Here is a 17,166-nt window from a genome sequence, read left to right on the forward strand (position 1 = left end):
AGTAGAAAATTCATCGAAAACTTTCAGTTTGTGCTGCGAATGGTTCCCACAACTAAACTGAATTTATTGACTTGCCACGTATACTAGTAGGCCCTATAACTGACGTGTTGAAAGTTAAGGCAATTATGAAACTCAACATCAGACTAAATCACCATTACTCACCAAAGTTAAACTCGAAATGATCTGGGGTGCAGGGCCAGGCTGAGAGCTGAGGTATGGTAGGCAACAGTTTTACAGTTGAAGAGTTTTGATACTGAGCGTCTAGCTGGAAATAACTGAGGTCTATCCCGTTGAACATATATAAAGCGCAGACTGAAAGAGCCACTCCTACAATGATAATGACATGCTATTCTTGGCGACGCGTGTGCACCGTGATCGCGGTTACTCATGCACTTCCACTTCCAACCGGGGATTTCCTGAAAATTTACCAGTGATGCCCCAGCTGCAGTTTCGGTCTGGTCCAAACACAGCGAAATGATCATCACAGGCGGACGTTATTTTAGCTTTGTGTTTTGCTTCACATTGATTTCCCTATATGGGGATGGACTCGGGAATACAATGTCGAAATCTATGGGTTTCTTTTTTCACAATTTCACCGAGGCCACTGTTGGTCACGACGTGGGGCCTATGACAGCCTGAGGCCCCTTCCTTGCTCTGTGCCGAAATTAGGAATTTAGTTGTTCATTATGGCAAAAATACAGATATCAAAATTTTGCGATACTCAAGTTATGATCTCATGACAGGCAATGCAGCGGGTGAATCAAACATACCCCGGGGCTCCTGAATTTTCAGTGCACTTTCAGCCAACACTGAAAGTTTGCTTTAAATAAAACTAAGATATTGAAACCTGATGGTAATGACTCGACAGTGTAAATACAGGTGTCCCGATTTATTTCATCTCATGAAGTAGTTGTTGCCACGAAAGCTCACGCAGGGCTTTGTTTTTCCAGTAAGTCTGTAAGTGCTACCCCATGTTTGCCGTCGAACGTTCAGGAAAATCTTTAGTCGCGAAGAGAACGTGTCAGCACGCTCTGTATCGTTCTTTGGTCCATGGACGTAATCCCGTCAACTTTGTGGAATGGACCCACTTTGGATGGAAGTCTCTTCAAACGCAAAAGGAAACCGTGTGACATTCGTATCAGTTGGATCTCACAAACATAAATCAAACGTTATTGATAAAAAAAGTAAAAATCATCCACCATTACATATAATTGATTTATTCTGTGTTGGCTGTGTTGGAGAATCATGCTCACTAAATGGATACGCCGGTAAAATGCAGCCTTTATGCCAAACCTTCAGGTTTTCCAAAACTCTTGTAGCAAAACAGCAGTGTTTGAAACTAGCGTGTAATGCTAAAGGGTGGATCCAGAACCAGAAATTGGAAGGGGATCTTTTTAAGGGGGGGGTTCGGAATTTCTTTACACAAGCTTTTATGGCCTTCTTGATGAATGATGTTAAATTTGGGGGCTTTTTGACAACCGTTGGGAAGGAAGGGAAATCGTCTTTTTCCCAAAAAATTTTGACCCCCATCCATCAACGACAGACTATCCCATGCATAGTACATTTTTGTAACCCACAAAAACGATCCAAGACTTGCTGTAGATAACAAAATTCAGACATGGCGTGTTGACTACATCGTCAGTTGGTTGCACTGAGCACATACTGCAAGACATAAGTTTACCAATTCACAAAACTCTGTTGAGATCATTTTAAAGACTAAATTTTTTAAAATTTATTGAAGTGATTTCACACTTGAAACAAACATCTTTGATCTGCTGTCTCATCTGGCCACTAGACTAGTGCAGGCAAAACAACTTCGGACAAGCAGGTTTTTCTCGTTCAAAATTTACAAATGCCCTTTCTTTACATAAATCTTTTAACATAGGTGAACAAATCTTAACACATTTTTTTCCAAAATATTGGGTACAGCGGAAATATTGCATTGAATAGACACCATTCTTGATTCCGAGAATGAAAGTGATCCAATGGGACACATATGTTGGTACGGAGATGTCAGTTAAAAAAAGCATTTGAAGTGGACAGGCAGTTTTAAACCTTGACAAGGAAAGATACTGGATTAGATGATATATGAAATTCAGTAAATAATACTGTACATCTCTGGAAGATGAATTCAATGATAAAAAACTTCTTGGACACAAACAGTCCGTGCATACATCATTTCAAATGATAGTGTCTTAACAGAGAGTTGATATGGCGAGTTGATTCCTCCAAAAGGTAGTCACAAATCTGATTCCAAGAAAGAAATTGACTCAGTATGACACATATTTTGGCATAAAGTTCCAGACTGCTGATAAGTCCAACTTTCAACCGTTTCTCATCTCTGCAGATGTGGGTGGATGTGGGTCATTTGGCAGCTGCCTGAGGCGTGCTTGTATGCCATCCGCTTGACCATGTTAAATGTCATTGTACAGTGCATTTGAACAAATCTGTATGAAAGCTATGCTTTATAAATGAATAAATCATTATCATTTTTATCAATCTTGGTCATTTTAACCACAATTCACTGTAACTGGCACATCCATTTAATTAAACCATCAAAGAATTTTCAACTTGACGCATCTTGCTCACTTTCTGCTCGGCGAAAAGCAAAAAGTGACCAGCCGTTCATGTAAGTAGCATCTTCCTGGCTATGGCCACCATCTGACCTCAGTGACCACTTGCTGACTACTCAACAACTGCCAGCATCAAACTCCAGCCACCTGCAACTCAGTAGAGTGACTGTGGTGTGATTGGTAAGGGCGACAACAGGGGCACTTGGGGGCCGTTCTTCTGAGGTGGCACACTCAATGGGTTGTCACACAGGTATACATAAAAATGAGGTGATGCATTGCTGACTTCCAAGTGTTGGGCGGTGGGGGGGAGGGCTACACCTTTTTAATTTTTTGATGACATTTTATGGACTTTCAGAGGGGTGGGGCTGCGTTTGAGAATTTTGAAATGCTTCTGAAAGGGAAATGAAACATTAAAAAAAATCACCTTTCTCCCACTATTTCTCACAAACCCTTTTTGCTCTTTTTTTAGGGGGGAGGGGTGACCCCAGTGCCCCTCACCCTGTCTGCTCTTGATGATATCACATTTTGCTTATATGCACTTTCCTGTGGAGCCAGTCCACTGAGCACCATAGGAAATCACACATGTAGCCAAAGTGTGGCATTGTCAGTACATGTAGAGGTCTGCTCAAGTTTGATTTTTCTCCTTCAAATTCTAAGCAGGGTGGCGTGCATGAAGGGGCCAGACATGAAGGTCAGGGGGGGAGGTGTCCATCACGTGCCCCATGGGCAATTTCAGAAAGGGGGAAAAGCTCTCTCCAGGGGGAGGGAAGGCAAGGTACTGTCAGGCAGGAAACTGACAAACCCAAACAAACACTGACAAACGGTGGAAAGGGGTCAATCTGAGGTTGACTGGTGAAATTCGTCCTCTTTTTGCCTTTTTTTTTGCTTTCCCTTGTTTCTTTCTTCATATTCTCTTCTGCAGTTTTCCATAGGGGGGGAGGTTGGAGACCACGCTTCTTGCCCCTCCCACTGCCACGCCCATGCACCCTCCCCCTTTTGGTGGCACAGCTGCCCCTTTCTGACAATTCCTACACCACACAGCTCACTTCTTGGTGTCATCTTTCTTGGGCTGGGCATTCGTTTTCTTTTTCTTGGAAGGTTTCCTGGCAGCAGCCTTCCCTTCTCTGCTGTCTGGAGTTGATCTTGAGCGGTCTGATGCTGAGCCCAACTGATGAGAGGTTCTGGTTGGTCTGGATTTGTCTGCGTTTGCCCTTTTCCTGGACTGCGACTTGTTAGTGCCCTTCTCTTGAGTGGGATCTGTCCACAGATTGCTGAAGCAGCCTGGTGCTTGATACCTGGAAAAAAGTATGAAAAAATGTAAATCAACATTAAAACAAACGAGACCCAACCTGTCAAAATGAGTCTCAAGTCCCCAGAGCCACTTTTGTGTTCAAGGGCTTTAACCAGTTAACGTTGGATTTTCTTACCCCAAAAAAGCTGCATGGGATGGTTTTTTTTTACACGTAAATTCTCGTCTACGTCTACCGCGGAAATGAAACAAGAATTTTTAACCAGTGTACACATCCTTCGTGGAACAAATAAGGAAAACTATGAGTGTTACATGTCATCTAGCGTCAAGGGGTAATAAATGACTCCGGCACAGTCATCATGAATACATGAATAACCATTATGAATTCCAGACTGAGCAAAGCATCAACACAAAGGGCTCAGTTTACTCTCCCTGATGTGCATGTTAAGCTCAAACAAAAGTCGCCAGTAAAGATGGCCTAGCCTTACGTTAGACTCATACGGTGGGATCCCGTTACGGGTGCTTTTCTGCCAATCACTGCTGGTTTGCACATCACACGAAAGTGAAAGTGAACTCCATGACTAAAATGACTGCAGTTTAATTTGGACATTTCTTATGAATCGTGACTCATGAAGATCTGGTTTCCTTCTCATTTACTGAGCAAGTTTGGAATGGACTCGTCTATGCTTTTGCTCACATCAGTACTCAGTCGGGGGTGGAGCTGGGAGGCAAGGCGTGTCTTGCACCGAAGACAGATTTGAAGAGGCCACTGCTACATTGGCACGCATTTTAGCCAATCACACCTAGGGCCAGATTGAGTGCTCTGTAAGACCCTGGGCATGTTTTCCGTGCATTCCATGTTGCTGCTGAGCTGGATGCAGTGACATGTATGAACTAAAGTACATATGTGTAGTTTACTGCTTGGACAAAATCAACAATTCAGAGACTTTGATTTTAGTCGAGTGTGTGTAAATATTAGTGTTTGTGTTCTATGGCACACCATCAGCTTTTTTGTAAGCCCTGGCAATTTCCGTTAGGCCCGAGATTTACTTTTGGAAAACCACGCCCATAACACCACCCTACTGGTGGAAGAGGCACGCAACACCTATGTCCACCTGCTCGCAAACATGGTGGCCACCGCAGTACTGGCTTCTAATTCCATTTGCCGAATTGGTTAACTTCTTACCCAGGTTCACTGGCATCAAGAGCTTCCTTGGACAGTAGAATTGCAATGGCTGGTATGTGCCTGGTCACTTTGAGTCTGGGAAACAAACAATTGAAATTGGTAAAAGATAAGGTCCAATGTCTTCAACACCTCTGCATGGTGTTCCTCCTAATTTTAGATAACATTGAAACTTGGCGTCGGGCCCTCTGGTGTGGGCATAGGGCGGTACAGTCGTCAAGTCCACCCAGTTTTAAGCCACAAGCTGTTCAAATGAACCATGCTGAGAGTGACCCTTTGACTGCTGTTCATCATGTTCCCAGTGGCTGGATTTGTGGGAGGACATGTGACTGGATTTGTAATGGACTTGCAACAGCACTTTTATCTAAGGCATAATGAAAAGTTGAGGTTCTTAATGTGGCGGTCTGGTCCTTCAGCAGTTGTCAGGAGGGTGGAGATTTGTCCACCACTTAAGGAGGATAGGAAGCGCCAAACCAGACAAAAACTGGACTCGAGGCGACTGTGGCTTGATTCCCTTCAATTTATTCCCAGGTGTCAATCAGCAATAAAATTCTATAACCAAAAGGAAAAAACCCCAAAGAAAGACAGGGGACATACTATTGAGTGATGGTTTACATTTAAATCGCAATAAATGTTACATTTGATTTGTCCATAATTAATTCACACTTAGGAATGTCTGTGTAATCCTAAGTTCTCTCTCCCTGACGTCTAAAAGTTTGCCCAAATAGGCAGAACATTAAAGCCAACAAAAAAAGGCTTAAGTTATCCCACAAGGAGCCATGTTGCCATGACTGCCAGCCCACCACGGTGCAGGTCTCAAGCGTGAGAACTGTCCAGAAACTTCTCAAGTCCCGCCAAAATATCATACAATGTAAGCGACTTCCGGCCGAAGGGCGTGGCTTTGAGATAACATATTAAGTCCCTTAAGAAAGGGATGCACATACCCATGCACTGATCTAGTGCCAGAGATCAGTAGGTCAGAGTTCATATTCATATCAAAAGTAATTACCTAACCGGGGAGTCCCCAGACCCATACATTAATATTCATTGGGGTCGTGTGGCCAACATGTACATGTATTACTGCAAACATTACAAACTATGTACATGTATGTGGTATTCTGTGCCATACAGAAACCAGGTTACTGGTAGTTCCAAACGCAAGGGTGAGGTTCATTTTCTTTGAGGTCTGATCTGAGGGATTTGGCTGGATAAGAGGGCCCGATCGCCACCTGTGCATGCACACACAGAGAGAGTGGTCAGTACAGAAAGAGCAATTATCTGATTACATGTATTTTTCTCAAAAAAGTGAGTCCCATTTTCTTCAATCTGCTTATAGGTATTCAGTTCCAGAAATAAATGCTGGCATGTATTTCTGTGAAAGAAATATGTTAAATTTAAACATTTTTATTTGCTTAACAGTTATTTCACGTCATCGCTTATTTATCAGGATGAAAGATTTGGTTTTACAAGAATAAGAGAACAAATGAAGGAACATCGGTGTAGATGAACAATGCAAAGTATGGGGTGAAGCCGACTAGGTTTTGTTCCACAAACTTTGGAAAAACTAGTGACAACTAGGGACAAAACAAGACAAATCAAAACAATGCACAACAAGTGAGAATAACCACTTCAGACCTGATATCAAAAATAAGTAAAAATTGATAAATAAGAGATTAACAAACAGCAACAATGTACATGTAGTGAGGTTTGCTTTTGTCAATTGACCAATTGCACATGCTAAGTCGTGTGACTTCTGGTGAGATCAAACATAAAAAACCATGGCGTCCTCCCATGGCAACATGTGTTGTTTACAAAAAAATAAATTCCATTTTTTGGTGTAACACTCAGCATATCAGTTGTCTGAGTAGTGCACCGACAGTCAACTTTATTTTTGGTACATGTAAATGACACTTATGAAACATTTTGGTCCATTCCCCTTTTGAAAATCAACTATGTTGACTTTTGAAAACTGGGCCTTGCACTGAAAACTATTTTGAGCAAAACTCCACTGAACTTTTACTGAACTGTTGTAATTCCACGGAAAGTCTTTTAAATTTCCGAACCAATTTCCTAATGCAGAGCGGGAGTTTGTGTACACAAATTATGAACCCCAAACTCTTTGCTAAATATGTACAGTGTTTGCTCCATGACTGGCTTCCTTCACATAATAAACCATCCAGGAAAAACAAACTAAACTGCAGGAACACAATGGACCACATCGCAAAGTTGCCTAATAAAGCCTGCCAAAAATTGGCGCCAAAGTGCCTGTCACATGAAAGAGCCTGCCTTCGATGACATCAAAAGCATGAAAATGGAAATCTGAATACAGAAATTCGAGTAAAAATACCCAAATATTCAAGAAAATCCCATGGGAATTGCGGCACAAAGATTGAGAAATGAGCAATTCAAGGTTCAAGCTGAAACAAGAGTTTCTATAGTGCCTTTAATATTGCCTTCGATACTTAACAGTAATTCTTCAGAAATTCATCCCTTTTCCCCCTTCGCCATGATTTCATTAAAAAAAAATCTTGGGTGATATTTAATGTCTGTCTCTGGGGCTAAGGAGCTTCTTGTCACAACATTAACCAAAGCATTTGTCCACACTGCACACTTCAGTTTTGTTTTGTTCAAACGCACCTAGAACATGACCACAATAAGTAAACTTAAGTTCACTTTGACCACAGCCACTGGTGCATTTGTTGGCTTCGTACGCTCTTTCGTTTTCATGGTCGGATTCCCACGCTCCTTTAAAGTGCAATACTCTCCCGACAGAGAGTGCCCTGGGTACCTCACCGATGGAAATTTTAAGGCTTATGAGGAGTAATAAAAGTGTTTGCATCACTAGCACGCATGTTTTCTTTTCACTTCATTTCCATTTTCAATGGTTATTCAATGTACATGTACATAATGTGTACACAGAAGCATGTGCAAAGGTGTGTATACAAACACTGGTGTTACCGGTGCCTAAATTTGATTCTGTGTACATGTAACTTCAAGAAAAACTCGGTAAAAATACTCATTTTTCTTGCACTGTGAAAACTATTCCGGGTTAGATATTTGATGGTGACTTCCTTGACTGTTGCTCTTCATTGTGCGACTGTTACCCTAACCCAAAAATGCCTCTAAACCCATTTTCCAGAAAACGGGTAACTTCGTGTGGACCAAGCTTAGTCCAAAAAGATTAGCACAACCTGTATGATGCTGATGTCATGTGTTCATGGGTCCACACTGTATATGTAAGGTTTGTACACATTAGCCAGCGACATTGTCAACCTGTATGACAGGAAAGGCTTCATGTACACACATGCCTGATTCTAATATTTTGCTTAAACTTAAAACAAAAAAGCCACAAATCGGGTGTTGTAGAATTGGTATTCCCGAGGATCATTCATTTCAGACAGTGTAAAATCCATTTCCACATTACTGAATAGAACTTGCACTCTGACCAGGGGCGGACAAAGAGCAGGCAAGGAAACTCGTTAATCTCAAGATGACGGCATTTAGGTTCCTGACCGTACTCTTTCAGTTTCAATTTCAGCTGACTTTCCCACACTACTGGAAAACTACACTTTGCACGTACCTCAGTTTGTTGGATTTACAAAGGGGAAGTACCTGCACGGGGACAGTTTTGTTTTCATGTGGTACACGCGATCATGGTACTAAATACAGAACTTATAACTGTCATCGGATTCTAAAAACAGAAAAAAAAGGAGTAATGAGACAATATTTGTTGGTAGTTTGGTTTGCATTATTGAGGGAAATGTGAGCTCTTTGCTTGGATGTATTGCATTTGGCATCCTGATTTACACGGAAATTATGGGGGTAAAACATTTTCAGGGGTTATGTTAAAATGCTTCCTGCAAAGTTCCTTTGAAGGCCTTTAATGACTGGCTCAAAAAAAAGGCTTGGGCAATTAGTAACTCGCTTTGTTAAGTTGGGTCACATTTACATACGTACACGTATTCTAAATCTGGGTGAATCCATTCTAAAATGGACACACATTTACATGTAGGTCATCTACCAGTGATTCAGACAGAACTTGAATAACGGCAGAAAAAACTTTCCAGCTTTAGCAATCCCATACATGTAAGTAGCACATTAAATATGTCACAAATTGTCTCTTCCTGTTGCCACTTTTGAGTAGTGGCATTCCGTTAATGAGCAAAATTGACGTAACGTGTCAAAATTAGGTTCTATTGGCAAGAAATCAATTCTGAATTGTTGCAATGTGTTGAAAAATATATTGGCCTTGCTCTTTTTGTTCAAATATTCAATTTAAGTTTTTTCTCAATTGGCCATTCCAAATTGAAGTTAATAAATTTTGAAATCAAAAGTATTTGACTGTCAAAATGAAGAAAAAATCTTTAAAACTTGAATGAAATTTTCAATGAAATTTTAGTTTAAACATATCAGTGGCGTCATAAAGTACCAAAATAACAAAAATGATGAAACCCGCCCCTCTAACATCTTACAGCAATTTTGCCAATCCTGCTTTTATCAATCACGACAATCATGCCTAGTTTTGACAGGTCAAAAATTTGTGAACATTTGTGTGCACAAAGCTTCCCAAAGAGGATCAGCCATTTTACGGCAAGAATCACTAAGTTGAAAAACATGCATATATATAACACTACAAAAACTAAACTGCCCCCACCAGTGCAGTGTTCTCCAAGGGCTGTTTTAGCGGGGCGGACCGCCCTGCCAAAATTTTGGGCCGCCCCGCTAAAATTTGTGCCTCCCTGCTATTTTTTTGAGTAGTGTATTTTCCAAAATCGTGTGGGGAAATTACATCGTTATCACGTGACCTGATGAAAATGACATCATTGCCGCTTGAACTAAACGACATAAGCAGAGACTAGGGATGTCGCTTGATTGTGGTTTGGTCCCCGACCTGTTATGCGGGCCCCGGACCCCACGGCGTAAGGGCTTCATGCTCTCAATTTTTGTCTACCGCCCTGCCAAAATTTTTGGCCGTGGAGAACACCGCAGTGGACAATACAGTAGGCGCAATTGAAACATCCAGCTCAGAGATTTTGCTCCTTGATAAGCTGAGAGCACATCGCACTTTAATTTTTTGGTTATGTTTTGAATTTTGTACTTTCATTATTTAACCATCACACTCCCCAAAAAGACTACAACATGGTAACCTCATTCTTAAAAGTACTAAAAGGCTTTGAAACTAGATTACTACACCAAAGGCAGGGCAAATGCCTGATTTTGTGCATGCTATGTGTATGTCCATGTATTAACCGAAGTTTACCCTCAAAGACACTCATGGATTTTAGTCCTTTTTTTTAATTCTACTGTTGGGCATCCAGATGGACAATACTCACCAAAATGTTTACATGATTACTGGTCTTTATGAGGATCATGTGATTAAGGAAAGTGTGGCAAACAGAGACCTTTTGTGGACTTATCCAGCAACTGAAGATTGTTAGCTATGCAGCCGGTTTGTGTGCCGTGTTTACATACATGTATTTTGTCCACAGCATTTCCACAAATACAATTCATGCGAACTTTTCCATGAAATGTCAGACTTTCATGTCAGAAAGGTTGTCTCCTTTTTTTTCACCTTGATGTGACAAATAGAAAATTAATCATTTTCCATTGTCCTGCAATATTCCTTGAAAAGTAGTCTGCACTTCCTTGTTCTGTGAGTATCAAATGCCAACTCTCTGTTTAAGAACTAGCTTCACGCATCCGACCTGGTGGCAAATCAGCCAATTCCTGCTGAGAGACTCCCACTAAATATGGTCACGGCTGGGGAATTGCAGTTCATGTCAATTCATGACTGATGCTGGTGGTCATGACTGAGGATGGAATCATCCCTCCTCTAACCTTTTTCCTCCAATATCATTGCAGTGCATGTTTTCCACGTGCCAAAGTTTTTTCAGTCCCACACAGTACCTTGTGGTAATTTTAACACCAATTTTCTAAAACTTTGTCGTGCTGCTCTCGCGCAGCACCCATTTTCCTGAGACAGATCAGCCAAAAATGCATATTTTTTTCTACTGACAGGTCAGTGCACATAGGCTAATGTATGCGTGTGACCTTAGCGCTTCAAATGACTGCAGTACATGTAGCAAAGACCTTATGTCAGATTTTAAACTTCTTATTTGTACTGATTATAAATTCATTTGCATGCACGCCAAGTTTAAACTAATCCGAGTCCTAGGGAGTGAGAGGGGGAGGGGGAAATCGCCCCTGACTGTGAGATGGCCCAACCCCCCCCCCCCGGCTTTTTAGGGTGGAGACAGTCTTCATAAACAGTCCACAAACTGATGTCGAAAATGAAAGCTGAAGTGTGTAGATCATCAACATATACATCGAAAGAAATTTCCCTGAAAACACTTCACAGAAGTACACGTTTTATATTTTTTACGGGTCAAATTTTTTCCCTACACACGTGTCCGCCACAACCATGAAATGCCGACACCCCAGCATCAATATTGTCGTTACTTCTCAGAATGGCCAAAATCCTATTTCTTTTTTCACTCCAAAAATGGTCATGCTCTTGCAACCGCGCAGACCTCCCACATTTTTACAGTGAATGCTTCCTCTTTATAGTTTCCCTCCCACTTGCAACCTGTCCAACTGATAATTAGGACCCCCCAGTCTCCTCAGCAATCCTGCTTGCCTTTCGGGATTAGTTTACAAAAAAATCTCTTTGTAATTAAATGAATACTTTTGCACTTGTTTGATACAAAAACCTCTATATCTTTGAAATATATGTAAAGGTCTTAATGTAATATTGAAGAGATGTAGACATTACGGAACAGCAATGGTTTTGCTGAAAATGATCACAAATTCTCAAAAATATAAAAAAACAAAATGTTTTTACCTGTCTAGCCCTTCTTCCTTTGGGTTCCAGAACTCGGCAATCCTGCAGGATTAATCAATAATTGTGTAAGATTTTTAGAACAAGAGTAAACAGCCCTCTCCTTTTCTTTATTCCCTCTGAAGTCCTCTTCATTAGCGTGCGAAGAGGCCTGAATTTTCTGGTTACTTTCTGGCTTTGGTATTTGTCCGATCAAAAGCCGAGAGGGCTGGACATGATTGTCTGAAGCAAATGTAGAGTTAAACTGTTTTTTTTTAAATCCTGCTGATTCTACTCTTTTTTTGCACTTGTGACATTTAAACCATAAAAGCATGTTCTTGTGCGACCACATTTTCAAACACTGGTAATGTCAAATATGGCTTTTTTTTGGGGGGGGGGTTGCGGGAAAGCTGTCGCCATGTCACCTGCAGTGTGTTGATGTGTTACTTAAATGTGGAAATTGACCTACTTTAGGCCCTGAATAAAATTGAAATCACCTCCCCCCTTCATATATCCATGCTCCCCTCCCCCCAAGAAGAACCTGGCTACACCACTCAACAGTCACTAAGGCATCTTGTAACCCATTTTGTAAGGTTGGGTCACGTGTGTAATGGTACACAGAAGCTTTTCACCTAGTGGTGAAGCAATAAGTCTCAGTCCCTAACACTGCGGTTCAATGCAACCCACGAGGACAATGAGCCGGCGTAAACAGGGACAATGAACCAGTTTATTCCGACAGCGTGGTCCCAGAATGAGGGTATTCGGGAACAGCTGCACGCCTGCGCAATAGTCGGTCCTATCAGGGCTACCATCGCTGACCCACGTATACGCTTTGTTCTTGAAAGACCTTGGTTTTTTGGAAATACCAAATTGGCTCATTGAGTAAGACGGGCAAGCATTTCTCCCAACATAAAATTTCATTTTTAACAAGCTAAAAGCAATTATTCACCTCTTGTGGTAAATCTTTGTGACCTGGTGGAGTGTCTTCATGTTGCGTTTGACGATCTCGACGCATGTGATGGTCTTGCTGATGGCTGGCCCTGAACCAGCAAAGATGATGTGTCTAGTACTTTCATCCTTCAAAAAAACAAGAGGAGGGAACCATCTCAAAATGATAGGGTCCAAAGTGTGACACGGGGGGTTAAATTTTGACAAAGTAATGAAGCTAATCATATTTCTTATTACGTATCTTGCAACCATATGTGAAAGTATTTAGTGTTTTGAAATTAGATTTCGTCTTTGAAATTACCAATGTGAAAGTATCTGGGAAGAGAAAATTGGGTTTTGGAGGTTCAGAGTAAACTAAACAGGTGTAAATATTGGTGCAACAACATCTGCATGACCAATTCCCTTCATGGTCTTTGCCATCTTCACATATTGTACGTGTACCTTTATCTTTTTGAAGGCAAAACCCAGCAGGTTCCGCACTTTGCTGCCGTTTTTGACCCTCATGGTGGTGACCCCTGTCAGGTCCAGGCCGAGGCTGGAGAAGAGTCTATCTTCTTGATCTTTGGGTACTTCTACCGTCTCTCCTTCCTCGGGCTGGAACTGGTGCATCGCGATGCCTCCCTCGGCAACCACTGTTTCTTCACGTTCGTAGTGATCCACTGCAGGACAATTGTAACGTGAGAAATTTGTACACCTTTATCAACATGCTGTAAGGAAAAAAATGTTTAAATAATTTTGCTAGATTTACATATAAATGTATGTAAAATGACAATTTATAGACAAATGAACCTCTTTTGGTTTGTTTTGTATTTTTGGTGTGAAAAAATGAGTGATCTGTTCATAAGAAAAATAGTGATGCTCCTTCTATTGGAAATAAGGACCCTGCTACATAACATACATTTGTGAGCATTTGTCTTTGAATACCGTGACTACCAAAATTGGTAAGGCTTTCACATTTTTATGCATCAGTCTCCCCAAAATGACAACTGAATCCTTCAGTTGTGCAACATAAAGTCTTCCCATGGCTGCACAGAAAAGTTTTGGACTGATACACACCCTGCCCTATAAGAAGTTGAAACAGATTGAGTGACACAATGATGAGGAAATGTCTTGAAATAATTGAGCGTACTGGTGAAATTTCAGCTCATAAAACATAGCAGGTGTCAAAAGGTAAAACGTTGTATGGTTTACATGTTTGCATGTAAATCCCCAGTAAGGGCCCAGTATCGACAGAGGAGTATACAAAGGGCCCTGTTTACATCATGTTATTGTAATATATGTAAACAACATAGTCTGTCATTTCCAGATTTATTTCAGTAAAACCAGTAAAGAGTTGGGCAGAAAGTAGGCATACCCTTGAACATTTTGAGTCACCATACAGTGCCAAGAACATCCAACACAGAAAACCGGAACTTTCTTCCCCTGTATTGCATGAAAATTTCCTGATGAAAGTCTTCAAGTTGAAGGCTGTGCCAAGTATTTACATAATTCTGAACACAAATGTCTAGTCATTTTTTGAAGATTTTGCTGTTCCAAATGGATTTTGGTAGGTATTTTGGTATCAAGGAAACCACTTTCCTTATGTCAGCCTGGGCCCTAACTGAAAATATCTTCCCATCATTCCATTTGGTTTCCATGTCCTTTGGTTTGCAGGTCAAATGTTTATGATGGTATAGTCTCCACTCCAGGTCCCTTATTTCACCACTTACTGTGAAAACCAATCAGACTTGACAAAAACTGGCAAAATTAGGGACCTCAGGACTATCACGACTATACCTTCAGGTCACCAACTTAAGGCCGTGCATGGGCATGAATATCCTGGAATTCCACCAGAAAATTTTGAGAACCTATAGGTCTATGACTTTTTCATTATTTGGACAAGTTGGTATACAGTACAATGTTTTGTTTACATACATGTACTTAGCGCGTAGACTAGCCTCAGCCCATCCTTCATGTCTTGCACCAAGCTGTGATTTGACATTTTTGTCGTTTCATGATCTCCCAATTACTTTGCGGCCATTTTTTGGGCCATATCTTATGAGAAAAAGGACTTTTCTTAAATTGGCCTAGGGAGTATTGAAAAATTTTGAAAAACAAATGAAATTTTTTACTGGCCGTTTCAGCAGTATGCGGGTGGTGGACAAAAATCTGGGATGTTCATTCTTATTAGATAGGACTCCTAGCCTAGCAATAGCATCTTTTCCTTTTGCCTATTTAAACTTGTTGGTGTTCGACTTAAACAGCGACAGTGTTGAAAGTTGCATACATGTACATCATTATCAGACGGGTGTGATGTCATATTTTATAGGCCTATCTGCTAACATACTAAACCATGTTATAATTAATTTAAATGTCATGCTTGGTCCAATCATAGTCAACACCGTCCATGCCGATTCTGTACTCCCAACTTCCATGTACACCGATGTAAGTTGAATGTAAGGTTTCGAGTCAACTCGGACCCAAACCAACTCGGACCCATGCCAAGTCGGACCCATGCCAACTCGGACCCACGACCAACTCGGACCCATGCCAACTCGGACCCAATACAAACCCGGACCCACGACCAACTCGGACCCACAACCAACTCGGACCCGATACTAACTCGGACCTACAACCAACTCGGACCCACACTGAGTCAACTCGGACCCAACCCCAGGATTAATTGATAAAATGTTGATTTTGTCCACTTTTACATTTTGGCATTTGGAGAAAGACACTTTTCGCTTCTATTTTATTCAACTTTACAAAAGGGAAAAGCCAAAGCCAAGGGTTTTTTGGGGGTTGACCTCCCGATTCGAAGATTCTAAGCGCTTGACGGTGGAGGTGTTGCTTCTGTGCTGGTTAAAAGAGTCCAATTAGGACCAATTAGGCTTTTTTCACTTTGATTTCAGCGGTGATCAGCACCCCCTGGAACCCTGCCACTGTCAAGGAATGCCGAATGAACTTACCGCCTTTTGTGAGTCAGTGCCATGCTGCGCGTGGGATTAAATCCCTGTGCGTTGGCACATGAAGCGCCATGAATGAGTTCAAATGATTGACAGATCCTGTAGCTTTTTTTTTTTTTTTTTATAGAAATTCTCAGTCATTAGCCGTACCAAAAATATCAGAATTAATTAAAGTATTATCTTGAAGCGGGCAGAAATCGTCTCGGTTGCAAACCGGAATATATATAGAAGCAAGAATATTTTCTACTGATTTTCCTTTAATCTTACAGGTCCTACCTTAAGTCTTTACATCAAAATATGAAACTGACCCTAACTACTTGTACTGGTATGTTTAGATTATTATTACGAGGTTGCCAAAATAGTATTAACCCTAACCCTCCTCAATCCTTCACCTGTTGGAGGACTGAAGAGTGTTAGGGTTAAGGGTGCATTCCACCAAATTAATGGTCGTATGTCTGCTCGCAAACTCATTATTAATATTTTGTGATTCCACTTTTTTTTTTTACAATAAGACGTGCCATAATCACGAGGGAGCATAGAAGTATTTATACAAACCCCACATTTGGGCTTGATACTTTTAAGTTCAGAGTATTTCTTTCACAAAAAGCCGCACATCGCGGGCCTATTTTGGATAGAGGCAGGCGGCTACATTCAGAGCTGAGTGCATAGTTTTACTACTATTAGGGGTATCTTCTGGAAAAGGCGAATAAGAAAATTCATAAAATTGAATCGAAAAGTGATCGATCTGGCCATAATATTGAATTTCCAGCAAAAAAAAGTAATCTTGAATTCCCAGCGAAAAAAACAGAAGTGCAACCTTTTCGCGAGGCCGAGGGTCGGCGCTATTTCGGTCTACGGGCGCGTATATTAGGTGTAATGCAACCTTAAGCCTCAGTGGGTCCGAGTTGACTCGACGTGGGTCCGAGTTGGCGTGGGTCCGAGTTGGCTTGGGTCCGAGTTGGTTGTGGGTCCGAGTTGGTCGTGGGTCCGGGTTTGTATTGGGTCCGAGTTGGCATGGGTCCGAGTTGGTCGTGGGTCCGAGTTGGCATGGGTCCGACTTGGAATGGGTCCGAGTTGGTTTGGGTCCGAGTTGACCTGATCCCGAATGTAAAGCCCAAGGTTTAGGCCTAGGCTATAGGCTAGATCAATTCTTCCCGAAATGTTTTGACATAATCAGATAATAAAATAGGCTAGGAAAAGGCCTATCTCCTGAAAAAATTTCTTAGGTATGAAAACATCTAATAATCACACGACTCTTACTTGTTGTCATTCTTAACAGCAAATGAAGCGCTGGAATAAGTGAAGCACGCATACTCTTAGTATGGAGGCTGCCATCTTGAAATTGTCCAGTCTAAATCGTTGGTGGCGCGCTTGAACTTACCGTGCGGCGCGGCGCGCGGTTGACGGCACAGCGTCTTTTTTCGGCAGAAGTAAACATCTTCCTCTGAACT

General features: G+C 41.4%; 1 protein-coding gene across 2 annotated transcripts; it reads right to left on the bottom strand.

The window, feature by feature from the left end:
* Nucleotides 1-1,707: 1,707 nt before the first annotated feature.
* LOC110979405 (ribonuclease P protein subunit p25-like protein) lies at nt 1,708-17,126 on the bottom strand. 2 transcript variants are annotated; one of them, XM_022235170.2, is made up of 6 exons: nt 16,976-17,126; nt 13,212-13,429; nt 12,772-12,899; nt 11,847-11,888; nt 5,009-5,083; nt 1,708-3,868 (listed from the first exon to the last, which is right to left on the bottom strand). In XM_022235170.2, exons 1-6 carry the CDS (start codon nt 17,025-17,027, stop codon nt 3,616-3,618), a joined length of 768 nt encoding a protein of 255 aa, XP_022090862.2. In that variant the 5' UTR covers nt 17,028-17,126; the 3' UTR covers nt 1,708-3,615. The 2 variants fall into 2 exon arrangements, with proteins under 2 accessions (XP_022090862.2, XP_087004164.1); XM_087148038.1 differs by having other exon boundaries at nt 13,212-13,477; nt 16,976-17,076.
* Between the last annotated feature and the right edge of the window lie 40 nt (nt 17,127-17,166).

The sequence above is a fragment of the Acanthaster planci genome, linkage group LG17, assembly GCF_054643075.1.
Source record: "Acanthaster planci isolate LZ-2023a linkage group LG17, COTS_SCS, whole genome shotgun sequence".
NCBI classification, from domain to species: Eukaryota; Metazoa; Echinodermata; class Asteroidea; order Valvatida; family Acanthasteridae; genus Acanthaster; species Acanthaster planci.

Bases quoted from the DNA above. Each gene is read 5' to 3' on its own strand.
- LOC110979405 (XM_022235170.2), bottom strand. From the start codon at position 17,027: ATGCGTGCTTCACTTATTCCAGCGCTTCATTTGCTGTTAAGAATGACA. The intron at 12,900-13,211 runs GTACACGTACAA...GTTTTTTTGAAG, and splicing joins TTGCCTTCAAAAAGATAAAG to GATGAAAGTACTAGACACAT. The intron at 3,869-5,008 runs GTAAGAAGTTAA...ACTTTTTTCCAG, and splicing joins CTTGATGCCAGTGAACCTGG to GTATCAAGCACCAGGCTGCT.